This window comes from Eublepharis macularius, chromosome 9, assembly GCF_028583425.1.
Source record: "Eublepharis macularius isolate TG4126 chromosome 9, MPM_Emac_v1.0, whole genome shotgun sequence".
In the NCBI taxonomy this organism is placed as follows: Eukaryota; Metazoa; Chordata; class Lepidosauria; order Squamata; family Eublepharidae; genus Eublepharis; species Eublepharis macularius.
This window is the reverse complement of record NC_072798.1, coordinates 98,749,201-98,765,441: the sequence shown is the minus strand read 5'-3', so window position 1 is coordinate 98,765,441 and position 16,241 is coordinate 98,749,201. Positions and strand designations below refer to the sequence as shown.

The following is a 16,241-nucleotide window of genomic DNA, read 5'->3' as shown; positions in this document are numbered from 1 at the left end:
TGAAGTGAGGCCTCCAGAACTGCACACAGTACTCCAGGTGCGTCCTGACCAAGGCAGTATAGAGAGGGGCTATGACCCCCTGCTATTTCGATGCAATGGCTCTTTTGATACAACCCAAGACTGAGTTTGCCTTTTTTGCCACCGCATCACATTGACTGCTCATGTTTAGTTTACAGTCCACTCTTACTCCAAGATTTCTTTCACATACACTACCACCTAGCCTGTATTTGTGCTTCACATTTTTGTGGCCCAGATGTAATACTGTGCACTTATCTAGGTTGAATTACATCCTGTTCACAGCTGCCTACTTCTCCAGAGTATTCAGGTCTTGTTGAATTTTAACTCTATCTTCTTTGGTGTTTGCCACTCCTCCCAATTTGGTATCATCAGCAAAATTAATGAGTAGCCCCTTTACCCCTTCATCCAGATCATTGATAAAAATATTGAAATTTATTGAATTTTAGAGTCGTCTCTCACCCCCCAGTTCTTCAGACTGAAAGAAGTCTATGGAAGTTCAGATGACCATTCTGAGTGGAATGTTGCACATTTAGCCCCCAATTTTTTCCTCCAGTTTTCATTGGGACCAGGAATGCTGCCTCCTAGGTACACGCTTCCATGATCTCTAATTGTTTTGGGGATCCCAGAAAAGTGTGTTGATGTATTGTGACCTAGAAAAAAATGTCCAAAGGCATATCTTTAAATTTTGTTATTATTTTTTCAAAAGCCTAATTTTAAGGGGTTCCTTTTGACTATGGTTCTTTTTGCACTGGGACTTTAAAGCGTTTCAGTATCTGTTCTGCTTCCCATGTTTGCAGGAGTCAGGAGTACTGATGTTTGTCTATGTTATCCCCAATTTTTCCACTTGCAGACATACTGGATTGTTATTTTGAAGCTGCTGTCAAGTCTTGTCTGGCCCGATTAATGTCAGTGCAAACTCTATACTCCCCTTCTGCTTCTCTTCCCCCCTCCTTTTCCCGAGAGCTGATTGGTCTGTGCAGAATTAACCACTCCCACCCTCCTCATTTCTCTGAACTCCTTTTCTACCATTTTTTTTAGTAAAGCTAAGTAAGGATCATAAGGCTGCTTCTCCATTGGTTTCCTTCCTCCCTGGTATGCATGCACTTTCTTATTGTTTTTTTCAAAGCCAGAAATGATTCCTAAGGTTGCTTCTTAATTCTTTGCTGGCTTTAAAAGCCAGGAAAGGGTTAAATGGCTCCTTTTCCCTTCCTCCCTTGGGTTATACACACACACTTTTTCCCCCAAAGGTAAGAATGAGTTATAACGTAACATTGTAACATTACTTCACTTTCCTCCTGGCTTTAAAAGCAAGGAAAAGGTTAAATGGCTGCTTTTCCTTCCCTCCCAGACATATTTCAGGCTTTGCCAAAGAGAAAAAAACCAAGGCTTTTGCACAGCCCTTTGGAAACAAAGCAGCAGGGAAGCTGCCAGGAGGGGATGAAGCAGCAGTATTTTAACCCTTTCCTGGCTTGGCTTAAAAAAAATAAATGAGAGTGGAACAAGCATGAAAAGTACATGTTTTCCCCCAGAACTCCTCCACCAATTGCCTCTGCAGTGGGCATGGGACAGCCCAATCAGCAGATATGGGAGGATGGATTCCAACATTGCAACATTACTACACATGCTCAAAGTTTTTTTAAAAAATGTGTGATGTGAATTGCAAAGCCCCAAAAGCCCAAAACTGCACTGGCTTCAACGCCCATCTAAAATTAAAAACAAGATGCCAAATCGAAACTGCCTTGGACAGTGTGGAATGTGGAGGTACCATGCCAAAGCCATTGCTATTGTGTTGAATGCTTATAAATGGAGATTTCAACCATAAGTGCAAAAAGGGCCTATATTTTGTTTCATATTTTCAGTAGTAAAGAGAAACCTCTCTACAATGTATCAATTTTGCAGTAAAATACTAAACAATTAAAAAATACAAGTCTGCTTGTTCCATGACCCCTAAATGTCAGGTTATGGAGGAGTGTCCCCATGGGATTGGGCGGGGCGGCTTTTCTCCATGAATACTGAGAATGAAAAGGAACAATATCTCTTTACTCTTTCATTTCTGGCCTTGGGAGTTAGGCAAAATTCAATAGATGATTGTTGAGCAAAACCCCAGGAGTAAGGAAAGAACAAATCCCAGTTCAGATGGAGCTGATGGAAACAACTCATTCTTAGAAACTGTACAAATGTCCAAGTTAGATAGGTTGGGAACTCATAGTACAAGTTAATGGATAGCACTGTTTAAGGATGTTTACTAAAAATTCCATTGTGTATATGCATTCCAAAATTATGCAAAAGGGAATTGAAGTTTTACATATTTTAGCACTTGATATGTCGCTGTGTTTCTATTTTTATTGGCTTGATGTTCTTATCACCTTTATTATTGTAAGCTGTTTAGAACTTTGGTACACAATGTACAGAAAAAATTATATAACTAACAGTGAACGTACACTGGCACTTGGAAAGTTCCTTCTGTAAATTGGGCAAAACATTAAATTCAGCACAGTTCCAAATCAGCAACCACTGTACATGGAGCTGTGGTGTCCCTTGCTTCTAACACGCCGATCTTCTTGTACCTGCCTTTGGGGTCTGTTCCAGTGTCATGTCTTCCTGTCTAGAAACTATGGTATCATGATTGTTATCCGCTTGCTTTCTCTTCCAGTTTCTGCAAATGTCTGTTCAGGCATGCATCCGTGGGGTAACAAGAGTATTTGCAGGCTGGAATGATGTGAAATTTAAGGAAATGAAAATGGTTGGAAATTGGATTGAAGGCCTTGGTTTCTGTACTGTATGAGGTATTGTGTGTGTGTGGGGGGGGGTGAGTGTGTTGTGGTCTTCTGTCCAGAGGTACTTGCTAAGGATTACTGTGGGGAAATAATGTGGTAACGCTCATGGTCAGGCTGGTCCCAGGGGTATGAGGATGTTTCTTGGCCTAGCAGCTTCCTGTCTCTATTATCAAGAAGAAGAATTTAGGTAGATGATGCTACCATGCAGTGATGCTACTATGTTTGTCTAGATTATTAAGCAAGCAATGCTTTTAGGGCTTGTATGCGTGTTATGTGCCATCAAGTCTTCGTTCGGCTTCATTCAGCTTTCTTCACAGTTTTGCATTCTTGGTGGAATTCGGTCTGAAACAAATCTCTGCCAGACCCATTCATCCAGAAACATGATTGGTGGCAAGTATTTTGTACTTCCTCAGATTTTTGCACAAGTCCCCAACTTGGGGTTTTCATATGCCTGCTGGGGGAGGAAGATCTGCCACCAGGAGATACGGCCTGCAGCAGGCAGGAGGAAGAAATTTGGGGGGGGGGTGCTATGAGCCGTTTTTGCTGCTCCACAGGAAGTATTCTGTGCATGTGGCACAGCAAAAACAAGATAAAACTACCTACCTTCCCAAACACACACACACACACAAGCTGTCTTCGCACAGGAAAGGAACTTAGGAGGAAGGCAGGGAAAGAATTCAGAGCCTGTTTGGACTCTGCTTCATTTTTAAAAAGCCATTCCTCACATCAGCTGTCTGGCTGTAGAGACAATGAGTTGAGTCAAGGGAACTGAGGGAGGGAACGTGATGCCATAGAGTACACCTTCCAAAGTTGCATTTTCCTCCAGAGGACCTTCTCTTTGTAGTCTCTGTTGTACAGAACACCAGTGTCATAAGCCATCCTGTCTGTGCTCAGTGACAATTCATCAGGCAAAGAGATACCTGCAGTTAGCCTTCAAATGGACCCAGCTGCAGCTGACCTCAAGTCAGATGAAGAGCAACAAGAGATTAAGTTACTGGCTGATCAGAAAGCACAGCCTACAGCTGAGACTGAGTCAGCATCAGAGAACTGTGAAGCAGTCAACAAGGCTGCAGAAGCCACTCCCAGTCTACCCAGCTCTCCTACACCCTTGCATCGCCAACATTGTCAGACGTGTAGAGCTGCAAGAATGTAGGAGTACAAGACTCATGAGTAGACATGGGCATGAACCAAAAAAAATTACCGAACCAGAGGATCATGGTTCGGTGCAGACCACGATCCCAAATTCCTGAACAGCAACGAATATCTCCCGTTCCCAAACCGAACCATGGATCATGGAGGCCACAGCGGAGGGGCGCCCCGCTGTTCCCAGCGATACAGGAACAGTGGGTGATGCCGGCGGCCGCCGGGCCTGGCGGGCACGGGGAGGAGGCGGGGGGTCTCGCTGGCGGCACCCCCTTCCCCCTCCCTCCCCTGGGTGTCTTCTCCCAACTTGTAACTGCTTTGCTGCTCCGTGGTTGGAAGGAAGCCCTGCTGATCAAGGAAAGCTGGGCTTCCATTCGGGTTTTCAGGGCAACAGAAGAAGGGCAAACAGAGCTCAGGCATTCCCCTGGCTCCGTTGCCAGGGGAATAGATTGCTGGTGCCTGAGTGTCTGGCTTCCCAAACCAAGCCCGAACGCCCCGAACCAGGCCTCTCCCGACCACTGGTTCGTTGGCCGTGGCTGATCACAATCCGCCGGGTCACGATCACGCGATCGCCATTTTCATGGGTTTTTGACGTTCGTAATACGGTTCGTGCCCATCTCTACTCATGAGCCATCACCAATTGTCAACTATCAAGATGAATGAGTAGTTTCAGGATGACTGCCAAGTAATTGCCTGAGATTATAGTTCATTAGGATTTGGGCATTAAAAAGACTGGGAGAAGCAGCAGTTTGTGGATGCAACAAGTACACTTTACAGCTGTGCTGCTGTCCTTGCTGTTACCCAGCCTCTGGAGCGCTGACCCTTGGACTCGACCTGACTTTGGGCTTTTCTGGGACCCCTGACCCTGGAGTTGGACTTGTAATCTGGACCTCTTGACCTTGGGCTGAACTAGCTTGCCAGGTTTCTGGAATCCCTGACTCTTTGCTGCCCAGTCGTGCCTGGCCTCTGAACTCTGGTCCCTGGCCCCTGGGGGACTATGCCATTCTCACTTGGAAGTTGTCAGTTGTAGTTTTGAGTCTGCTCATGTTCATTGAAACCTCCCAGAGGCAGCGTCTGCCCCTACCCAATTTATATCATGAATCACCAATTTCAGCTGAACCATCCATCATATCGGGCCTCTTTTTTCCTGCTGTGGGGAACATAGCTGGCCATACTCACCAGGCAGATCTGGCAGAAATCAATGGATCTCCCAAATCAAATGAAACCAAGGGGTGTGTCTTTGTGATCCATCTCACATCCTGAGGCCAAACCTTGTCTCCAGCCTCAAAGCCATCTCTCACTGATGACAGTCAAGTCAGCAGATGTGGATACTGGAACCTTCTCCTAAAGAGGCACACCTCCTTATGTTCTTTCTGAGGAGCAACACTGCAGAGATGTTTCTGGCACACCACCAGAGAATTGCCAGCTTCAGGTTGGGAAATTCCTGGAGATTTGGGAGTGGAGGCTGGGGAGGGAAGAGTTTACTGAGGGGAGAGATCTTAGCGGGGTGCCACAGGGTCCACCCTCCCAAGCTCCCATTTTCTCCCGAGCTCCCATTGCTTGTCACCTGGAGAACATTTGTCATTCTGGGAGATCTCCAGGCCTCACGTGGAGGTGGGCAATTGTACACCACCAATATAAGCAGTAACCTTACACTGGGCATCCCCTGCTGGCAGACAACACATTCCTCTATTGGTGCTAGCTTTCCCCCCTAAAGTAGTTTTTCCAGCTTCCTCTCTTCATTGCTTCAGGTGACAGGAAATACGATTTGGTGTGCTTGTGCATTAAGAAAAGAGAAGGCATAATCTTTATTTAAAATGCTGGTTGTTGCTCATTAATTTCAGTGGCTGATGTATTGATTTGCTTTCTTACAAGTGAATATTTTTTATTATTATTTAAATTCTTGTTAGCTGCCAGGTATTTTTGTATGTGTGTATAAAGGCAGGATATAGCTCATAAATGAAATAAAAACATGCAGTGCAGTTAAGCAAATGATTCTGCTCAACATACCTTTGATTCTACTCACTTTGATAAATAAGTGAACAGTCTTCTGTCAACGACTGAACATTATGGAAATTATCTGAGAAATAAAATGCATCTCTCAGAATATTTAAAACTGGAAATGAGAGTAGAAATATAGTGGTTTGATATATTTCAGGTTAAAAATGTAGAAAAGAAGAAAAATTGTACGCTTGTCTTGTTTTTTCTTTAATATAGAGATGCATATTAGGGTCTGATACATAGAGGAGATACCTTTGTGATATGATCCCGTACTATTTCAGCAACGTCTGCAGAGTAGAACCATAAAGGTTTTGACTCCTTTGCATGCAAGCATTCCCTGGCTCCAAAAGAACGGTCACTGGAAGGAATCAGATCCTTTGAACATCACACCAGATCCTTGAAATGCAATATAATTGCAGAGGTATAAGAAGGCAGGTGCCATGGGTCAGATCTCGTAATCTTTTGGTTTCTTTTCTAACTTTTCATTATATGTTTAAATTACTTTCATTGACCAAATAATGTTGGTTGGATAATCATTAACTTTCTGATGAACTGATCTCTTCAACAATTGTGAAGAGTGGATATCAAAAATCACTGTTTTCACATGATCAAACATCCCCTTCCATTGCACAATTTTAATTTTATTTAACATTATCTTCTTGAAGTAAAAAGCTGAAAGATCAAGGCAGTATTTCACAGAATATAGGGTGGGGGAAATATAGAGAGGTCAACCCTTGCTAACCTTAAGGTGGATCCTAGAGATCTCCAGGAATTACAGCTGATCTCTAAACCAGAGAGACCAGTTATCCTGGAGGAAATGGCTGCTTTGGAGGGTAAAGTTTATGGCCTTATAAACCGACAGAGGCCCCTTCCCAGATTGCCCTCCCAGCCTCAACTCCCAAATCTCCAGGAATTTCACCACCTGGAGTTGGCATCCCTAACCAATGCCAAATCATGGTTCAGTACAAGGTAAAGATGGCTGGCAGGAGCTTGAGACCCGTTGGTGCTGTCCTTGTACTCCCTTCCTCTCCTTTGGAGTGTGGTGAAATAATTAGTCAATGTGCCCTTAAGTTAATACAGCTATTCATAATACGTTACAGTTGCTCTTTGTGTTAAGTGCTATTTTGGTACATACCTTTAAATCAATTATCTGGAGCCCAGTGAAAATATGTGGGAATCATTCTGTTGACTTCCATTATCTGATGATCTTCGGAGTCAAGAACTGGACAATCTGTGACTGACCCCTGCGATTTCAACAGATAATGGCAAATGCATTTGTGACTTTACTAAGCAATATTCTGGTGACCTACAGTGTTACACATTTGTTCAGCAGCATTAATGGCCTTCTGGGTGCATTATCCCTTTTATGTGTGCAATCCTCATCTCAAATAACACCCATTTGAACCAACACGGGGAAAAAACCACAGATGCACTGATATCCATTTCCCTTTTGTTTTAGGATTCTTTTCACCTTGGAAGACTCCAAAGCCTGTAAGTTTTTTTTAAAAAATTCCTTATTAGAATGGGAGGGGATCATAGTGTTGGCTGGTAATCAGCAGAAGTCTGAGTGGGTGGGGATATGGGAGGCCACCGTTGGCAAAGAGCATTATGTCACTTATATAGAGTTTCTGATGACTCCTAAAGCAGAGTGACGTCATTTCTGGGTTTTCCCGAGAAGTAACATAACACCGTCATGCCAATGGTGATGTCCCCCCCCCCCGTCTTGCCAGCTACTGGCATGAAGGTGGGTAATGAGAGCTGGGGGGTGGGACATCTTCGACCCTCAGCAGGAAAGTGGCATCCCGATAGCGTGATCCAGCTAAAATTAAGCACTTTTCTGTTTTCTCAGTTTCAATGAGAGAGAATTAACTACATGCTTACCTCTTTCCCATTGAAATTAACAGAATTTAAAATTAACGGAACCTTGCTCTACATAATTACTTCTAAGTATATGTAAGATCAAACAATACCTCTTACTTTTTTAGGGTGTTCATTTCTTCATTGCATCATCATTTCAAATATGTATGCATGTATGTACGTATGTATGTCGTTTATAGTCCGCCTTTCTCACTGAGACTCAGCGGATTATACAGTGTGAGATTAGTACAGTCAATATTAAGGGTATTTCCATAAAAAAATGCCATAGGGTAAATAAATACAGGTTTACAGAGACATAGCATTAGCAAGAATCCAATACAGAGTATGCACTGGATTACAACATTTACCCCGAAATAAATCCTATTGAACTCAACAGGATTTATTTACTTATGTAAAAATATTTATGTCTTTCCACCTAATCCAGGTCTTGGGAAGGCAACTTTTAACCACAATTTTTTTTTTAAAATCCATAATAGTCAAGATAAATGTAAAGTGGAAAAGGAACCCTCAAAATGTCCTCAAAATTACATTCAGGTGCCACCAAATATTTGGATGAAAAGGAAAATATTGAACAGACTTAAAGAAAATTAAAGCTGGAACCTGATAAACATGTCTGGGGAATTCCCTGTTTCTAGCAGACAGTTGTTTCACTGCTGAAGAGAACAGAGCAGAAGTTACCTCCAGGCTAAAATATTTGGAATTGTGCTGAAAACTTTGGCCCCGTATTTGTTCACGGTCTGGCAATGCAGTGGGTTATATACTTCAAGATTCAGCACAATAACAGTTAGATAATTAGTATTTCTTCATGATATATAATCCTCCTGGTGTCCCGCAGTCAGTTCAGCATAATTCATAAAACATTTCTCTATAGAATTACCCAAAGGTAAATGGATTATAGCAGAACCTGATTGCCTTGGGCAAAACCACAAGCACTGATATTCATTAAATAGTTAGAAAACAAACAAAAGAAAAATAGACTTGTGGGAGAATTATACCCAATGAAATCTGGGTGTACCTAAATAGTACACCTGATCAGACTGTTGTTCCTTCCTCAAGAGAAGGGGAAAGCTTAAATGCTTACATGCTTCCCTCTCCTCATGCCTGATTAATGAGAAACATTTCTCTCTGTCTTCTGTTAATATGTACTTCTATTAGATCAATTTTTAATTTCTGTTTTCATTAACATTGGGAAGAATGTTGTCAGTCCCTGGCAGTTAGATCCTTTAGTTCTCCACAGCAAGCACACAGGTGATTTGGTTGAAGTAACATTTATTAGAGATCCATCGGTTCAGGTTGATCAGACAGGGGAATTGGCAGAAGTGACGTGCAGAGGAAAAGCCTGGTTAGTTATAGAGGAAAGTCCCACCGCCCAGGTTAGTAACCGGGTGAAATTCTAGCACAAATGCCAGAGACAAAAAGTAGTGAAGTTTAGACTACGATATGCAACAATATCAAGCGAGGAATGAAATCATCCTGGTTCCCGTGGCAGATACGATTCAGTTTAGCGGCATCTGGCTGCAAGGCCGTCGGCTGTTAAAGTGAAAGTGTCTCACTTCAAAGGAGAGATAACACGGTGAGCTTCTAAACAACAGGTGTTGAAAGACCCTCAGAAGTAACTCTTCACCGTTTCAGAGGTCTAACGGGCAGCATACAACCGCCCCCCCCCCAGCATGTATTGCAGGCAGGCATACATGACAAATTTTTTTCTCCGTAAGAGAAGGCTTGTTACCACATGGCTTAGCCAAGCCATGGCCTGAAAATTCTGTTATCTCCCTTCATACCGTCCTCACCTCTGAAAAGCTTGGCAATATTGTCATTGACACAGAAAAGAGAGAGAACTGCTACTGGTCTACAGGCTTTTATCTCTCGTTATCATAGCTAATTTTGCTGAGCAGTTGTAAAGCAAGGAAAATTAGATAATGTGAGATGAAAGCCCTTTGGTAAGCAAAAATGCTTTTTCTCTCAGCATGACATTAAGGTAAATGCCTGCAAGGTTTTCTTGAGTTTCAAATAACTAGGAATCTTCTGTATAACGCTGAGCAGTCAAAGCTTGACTGTTTTTGTATTGGTGGATGTGACTTCTGGTTTTCTTAAAAATAATAAAAATAATACAAGAAGTAAGATGAGTAACTTACATTCAAATGACCCTAAATGTGTTTCTATTTCAGCCTATTATAGGGCATGATGTGCTAGACGGTTGTTAGCAGGGGTCATTTCGTAGAAAAAGAACTACAGGAACTCATTAGCATAACTCATTAACATATGCCACACCCCTTGATTGGGCCAAAATGGCCAGGATTCAGCTGCTGCCAGACAGGGGAGTGTTCCCCCACCTGGCAATGGCCTGATCAAGGCTGTTTTGCCCCCAATCCAGGCCAAAAGGCACAAAATGGCTCAAAATGGCCATTTTGAGCATGTTTTGGCCTGAATCAGGCCCAAAATGGCCCGGATTGGGTTGGGGCCGGGCTGGGCAGGGGTCCCCCACCAGGCACCAACCCAATCGGTTTGGGTCCCAATCCCCATCAATCCCCACCAAAAATGGCCATTTGGGCCCGGATCACGGCTGAAACAGCCTGGGCCAGATCAGTGCTGGGCAGGGGAGGGTCCCCCCACCTGGCACTGACCATATCCCGGCAGTTCTGGCCCCAATCCCAGCAGAAAATGGCCCAAATGGCTGAAAGTGGCCATTTGGGGCCTTTTGGGCCAGCATCAGGGCTGAAAACTACTGAATCTGGTCGGAGCCAAGTGGGGGAACCCTCCCCCGCCCAGGACTGACCTGGGCAAGGCTGTTTTAGCCCAGACCTGGGCCCAAAAAGGCCCCAAAGTGCCAAAATGGCCATTTTGGGCCCATTTGAGCCCGAATCGGGGCCTAAAAAGTTGGAACCAGGATGGAGCTGGGTGGGGGACACTTCTCCTGCCCAGCACCGACCCAATCCAAGCCCCTTTTGCCATTTTGGGCCCGTTTTGGCCCGGATCTGGGCCAAAATGGCCAGGACCACATCAGTGCTGGGCAGGGGACATTTCCCCTGCTCAGCACTGATGTGGTCCTGGCCATTTCGGCCCAGATCCGGTGCTTCCTGCCTAACAGTGTGTCTCCTAACATGTGAAAAACACATGTCAAAAGTATTGTGTACAGAGACTCTCAGGGAGTGGGGCTAAAACAAACCTCAACCCTCTTCCTCTTGTTTAGTATGTCTCATCCACAAAGGCATCATCATTGGCACTAGGCAGCAGGGTTTTTAATGCCCAGCAGCTAGCTACTTACTGTTTTGGCCCTTCTCCTTCCTCTGAAACATCTGGGGCTGCTAAACACTAGCAACACATTCTTCTTATAGGCTTGCACCAACTCCAGGTGCCCTGAAAATCAGGGTTTTTCCTTTCTCCACCAGCCATGTCGCAGCTGCTGTTCTTTCTGGCTTCCCTTATCATATGTCTTGGTAGGGTTGTCAAGTCCCTTGAGTCCCCTGGTAGGAGACTGGGAGCCTAGAACTTACCCTGCGCTTTCCCCAGAGTTTTCCCGGAAGTGATGTCATCACGCGAGTCAAAGGGCAGCCTGGGAGCGCTCCCACGCTCAACAAAGGGCTGAATCGCCCCCCTGCGGGCCCGATTCAGCCAGAAACAGGCCCATTGCGAGGCACGGGGGCGTGCCACAGTGGGGCACAGGGGTGTGCTGTGCCATCTGGGGGGGGCCTGGGGGCATGTCCTCCCGCTGGCCAGGTAAGTGGGGATGGGGGAGGAAGTAGGAGCCCCCAGCAGGGGACTGACAAGCCTATGTCTTGGGCTGAATGCAGGCCCCACATGGGTTTCCTTGCTCACCATCCAAGGAGCTGGCTGTTATTCCCTCATGATAATGATAATGATCAGGACAACTTAATTCCCACTCAGAGCAGTTTACAAAGTGTGCTATTATTATCCCCACAACAATCACCCTGTGAGGTAGGTGGAGCTGATTGAGCTCTGAGTTGTGACTAACCCAAGGTCACCCAGCTGGCTACAAATGGAGGAGTGGAGAATCAAACCCGGTTCTCCAGATTAGAGTCCTGCCGCTCTTAACCACTATACCAAAGTGTTAGCAAAGCACATAGTAAGCAGAGAAAAGTGGAGTACAGGAGCCTGCGTTGCAGAGTGTGTATGAAAGAGAGAAACAAACTTATACCCAGAACCTTGGTTAAGCTTTAGAAAAGAAATGAGAGTTCTTCATTGTTGGAACTCCATGCATGATAGGAAAAATGAGAGCCAGATATCTAAGTATCTAGACTAAGGATGTGAATGGATGGTGGGATGGGTGGTCCTGCATCCATAGTGCAAGATAGAGAGGAAAGATTGGAGAGTGTGACAAAGAGAAGAAGATGAGGTATCATGAAGAGGAATAGCAATCTACACATCGAAGGACAGTGCCAGGGCAATTGAGAGCAAAAGGGTAAACAGGCCCCTGACTTCTCTTTCTGTTTGGTTTGGCCTCCTCTGAAACCTGAGTAAGGGACAGAACTTGCCTCCTTTTCTTATACACAGGATGTTTCAGGCCATAGCACCAGTCAGGCTGCTGCAGAGCCTAGACAGTGGGTGCTTCTAAACCAGCCTGTTTTCATTTTAGCAGTTGTCCTTCCACATTAGAGTATGGGGACACCTTCATTTGATGCATTCATTTTATACGTCATTGGTGCGGCTGCCACACAGATAGATGGAAATACACCACTTGGGGCTGTTACAATGGCAAATACTAAAATACAAAACATGCCTTGCCTATTGATGATGTATTCATTTACTTCACTTATGCCCCACTCTTCTCCCAGACAGGGAACCAAAGTAGATTCCATCATTCTCCTCTCCTACATTTTATCCTGACATTAACCCTGTGAGGTAGGCTAGGCTAAGAAGGTGACTGGCCCATGATCAGCCAGCCAGCTTCTATGGCAGAGTGGAGATTCAAACCTGGGTCTTTTGATCCTACTCTGACACTAACCAGTAAACTACACTAATATTTATTATTCATTAAATGCTTAAGACCTCTAGGCACACAATACAGGTTGTGCCTGTAGGCTTTTGCTCTAAATAATGTTCCCTTATTTCTATTTTATTTATTATAGGTGATGGAACGATGGGAGAATCAAGGAAGTCCTCAGACAAGTTTATCTGCACCGGTTATACCACAGAATATTCCCTTCCCACCCACCCTGCACAGGAGTTCTTTTCCTGATTCCACAGAGGCCTTTGACCCAAGGAAACCCGATCCATACGAGCTGTATGAGAAGTCACGCGCTATTTATGAAAGTAGGCGTAAGTGAAAACAATGGTCCCTCTGCCAAGCCTTGACTTTAGACATCCCTCTAAATGTACCACCAGTGCATCCTAAACAGCCTCGTATCTGTCTGAATGGGTATCATGGGGAGTAGCCCTGTTTAGGATTGCACAGTATATCGGGCATGATTGGAACTCAAATTAAACAGAACAATGAATGCAATTATTGTAGATAAGAAAAAAAATCAAATTTGAAATAAAACCTTGGTACATTTATCTTGAATCCCGTTGCATGGGAGAATGCAATCCATCAAGTATTTCCACCAATTAAATTCAACGGAAATTAACTTCAACAGAAATGGAGGGGAGTCGCCTAAGTCAAGCATTTTGCTTAGGGCTCCATCTCTGAATCCCAGCACCCTCCTCCCCACAAACAGAAAATGGACAAGGAACAGGGCAACATTTCTCCACCTTTCACTTGCAATGATTAAAACTTCCATGTACAGTATATGTTGGGTGTTTTTTAATAATCTCATCACAGTTCTGAGTTTAAAAAATGAAACCAATGGGTTGACTTGTATTTGTCTTTTGTCTTGTTTCCTAAGTGTCATGTTTATGCTTTTAGTCTGCTAATCCATCTCAAGCTACAGGATACAAAGGTTGCAATTCATGGATGCAGATTTTCTCAAATGTCCACACTGCCTTGGATCCCATGGAGCATTTCTGTGGACAGAAGGATTTCTGCTCTGGAGCATGACTTTCTCTCTTCCCTCCTCTCCCTCCCCCACCCCAACGCTGCCACTTGTAGACAGGGATCTCCCAGGAATAACATCTAGTTGGCATTTGGAGCTTCCGGAGAAGAAGGCAAGGAGTTGTGCTCTCTGGGCAGAAATCTTTCGATCTGTGGAAATGCTCTGGTGGGCCCAATCCACAGATTCCATACAAGTAGGATTTCCTGCCCACTTTGGTGGAGGGATCCTCCAGGGAAAGAGATGAAGCTACAGGGATCCCCTGGTACAGGAGAGAGTTCTCTGAGTGTGTTTGAGGCATCCTGTGTGTGCAGAAAGTCACTGACCGAAGCCGGTTTTTAGATTCTTGGAGTCTGCATATATATATTAGTGTGTATTTTATCACGCATTTGCTGCATAAAGAAATAGCTGAAAGTGCAACACTGGAGGCCAGTAGTCCCTGGCAGTAGCCGAATTCTTCTCCTATGTGATTAAATCTAATAGCCGTATCTGGACAACCTGGTATTTCAGCAGGGTGGTATTGGTTATATCTATCATTATTATTGTTACTTGCTGTTATCATTATAATTGCTATCTGATTTTCTGTATTGTTGATGCTCAAGACTGTAGTCATAAGAGCAGAGAATAAAGAAAGAAAGAAGCCCAGTAGCAAACTTTCTCCTTGCTTTTCATGAATCACAATGTTACCTTTAAAGGGCATGTGCTGTCAGTTGAAATTCCAAGAACAAAACAAATGCTGTTTGCTCCTATTTAGCTTGAAGTCTGTGGCTTATTACACCTAGCTTTTTCAGTCCTTACCCATCCATATTGACTCCAAGCTGACCAAAGAGACCAAGTTTTGAGAAGGAGATAAGGAATGCTCCCCATCACATCTAAAAGCGTAAGAGGATCTTGGAAAGAATAGAAAGATGTACTGATTAGACTCCACGGGAGGCTCCCTTTCACATGCAATATGGTCTTCTCCGTGGGCTAATATGAAAGAGGCCTATTTGACTGCACGTTGGGTTCAGCCCAATGTGTGTGCACGAAGACGGCTCTGGATTTCAGTCATGGTGCTTTCAAAGTTCCCTTCGTCTGAGCCTAGTTATGAGTCAACCAAAAGGCTTACCGTGGAAATAGAAAAAGCTCTCAAGCGTGCATTGACTTTTAACTCTTTTAAAACATTTCTTCATTGCTTTAGAGGCAGACTAATGATGAGGCGCAGAAAGGTTATTCTCCAGTGATTCTTCTCCTGTGGATAGCTGTCAGGAGTGAAGACAGGACCTGCAATTAGCCGGCCTCTTTTTTCCTATAAACTCAGCATCTTTATTTAAAAGACACTTGATTTGATCTTACACTTTAAAGGCAGAAGATTCCTTTGCCAATAATTGCTTGCCCAAACAGGAGTTACTCTGTAGTCAATGAAATGCTTTCACTTGTTCTTTGGTAGGGTGTCTCCAGAGTAAAATTTATATAGATAGAGCAGAAGAGGCAAGACTTGGGGCTGGTTCTCTGGACATTCCACTCATCACTGACATACACAGAGGCCCAGCTCATGCCCAACCATCAGCAGACTTGGAGGTGACTGGCATTTAGGGTTGCCAGCTCTGGGTTGGGAAATTCCTGGATATTTGTGGGTGTTTGGGGACAAGAAGGACCTCTGTTAACAGTGGCTTCTGAATGTTGTTTAGAAGAGGTGCTCCCCCATAATAATTTTACTTCATCTAGAAATGAAACCATTGTCCCCTTTGCTTACTATGCCCAAAAAACATTTTTGACTTTCTGTCAGTCCTGTCACACCCCCATCCTACCTGTGTCTATGTCTAGTGAAATCAGTATCACTGCACTGATAGTAATGATTGCCTCTGTATTCAGAAAGAAAAGGCAAATTTGCGAGAGTAAATACAGAGAATCAGAAAAAGCTCCCAGGGCCAAGCACTGCCATGTGCCCATCTCCATGTAGCAGCATCTTCTGCTTACAGTCATACGGTGGCGCAATCTACAGACTTGCTCAGCCACAGGAGCCCTTAGATTTGCCTGCTTAAGAACGTGTGTCATGGCTGTCCTCTTGTGAACATGCATGTGAAAGCAGCGCACTTCCTGGCCTGGCAATCCGAAGAGCTGAATAGTTCAGGCAGGATCCCACAGCATATGTGGAACAGGCACTGGGATGCTTCCTGTCTTTCTTTTGTCTTTTTGTCTCTGTTGTCAGCTTCATTTTCTTTTCATGCTCCACTTTCTCCTCTTCCTTTCCTTTAGAGTCACCCGAATTGTTCTATATGCCTTTCATGTTTGGCTAACTGTTTAATTGTAAACAAAGTTACACTCCTCTAAATCCTTTGGAGTCAATGGGTTGATCCAGACTGAAGTGGCAATTTCCACCAATTTTCCCTTCCCAATGCTAGCACCCCCATTTAATTTGCCATGATCCCCCAACTGCCAGGAGCAGTATTTTGCA

The 16,241-nt window shown here is 44.1% G+C and overlaps 1 protein-coding gene across 1 annotated transcript in view; it reads left to right on the top strand.

Annotated features, from left to right (window-relative positions):
* Nucleotides 1-16,241, top strand: part of MAGI2 (membrane associated guanylate kinase, WW and PDZ domain containing 2) — a 1,211,123-nt gene that overhangs the window by 1,059,953 nt on the left and 134,929 nt on the right. The window contains exons 11-12 of the mRNA XM_054988145.1: nucleotides 7,399-7,430; nucleotides 12,905-13,094. Of these exons, the coding sequence (XP_054844120.1) occupies nucleotides 7,399-7,430; nucleotides 12,905-13,094 (222 nt within the window). The remainder of the gene's footprint in view (nucleotides 1-7,398; nucleotides 7,431-12,904; nucleotides 13,095-16,241) is intronic.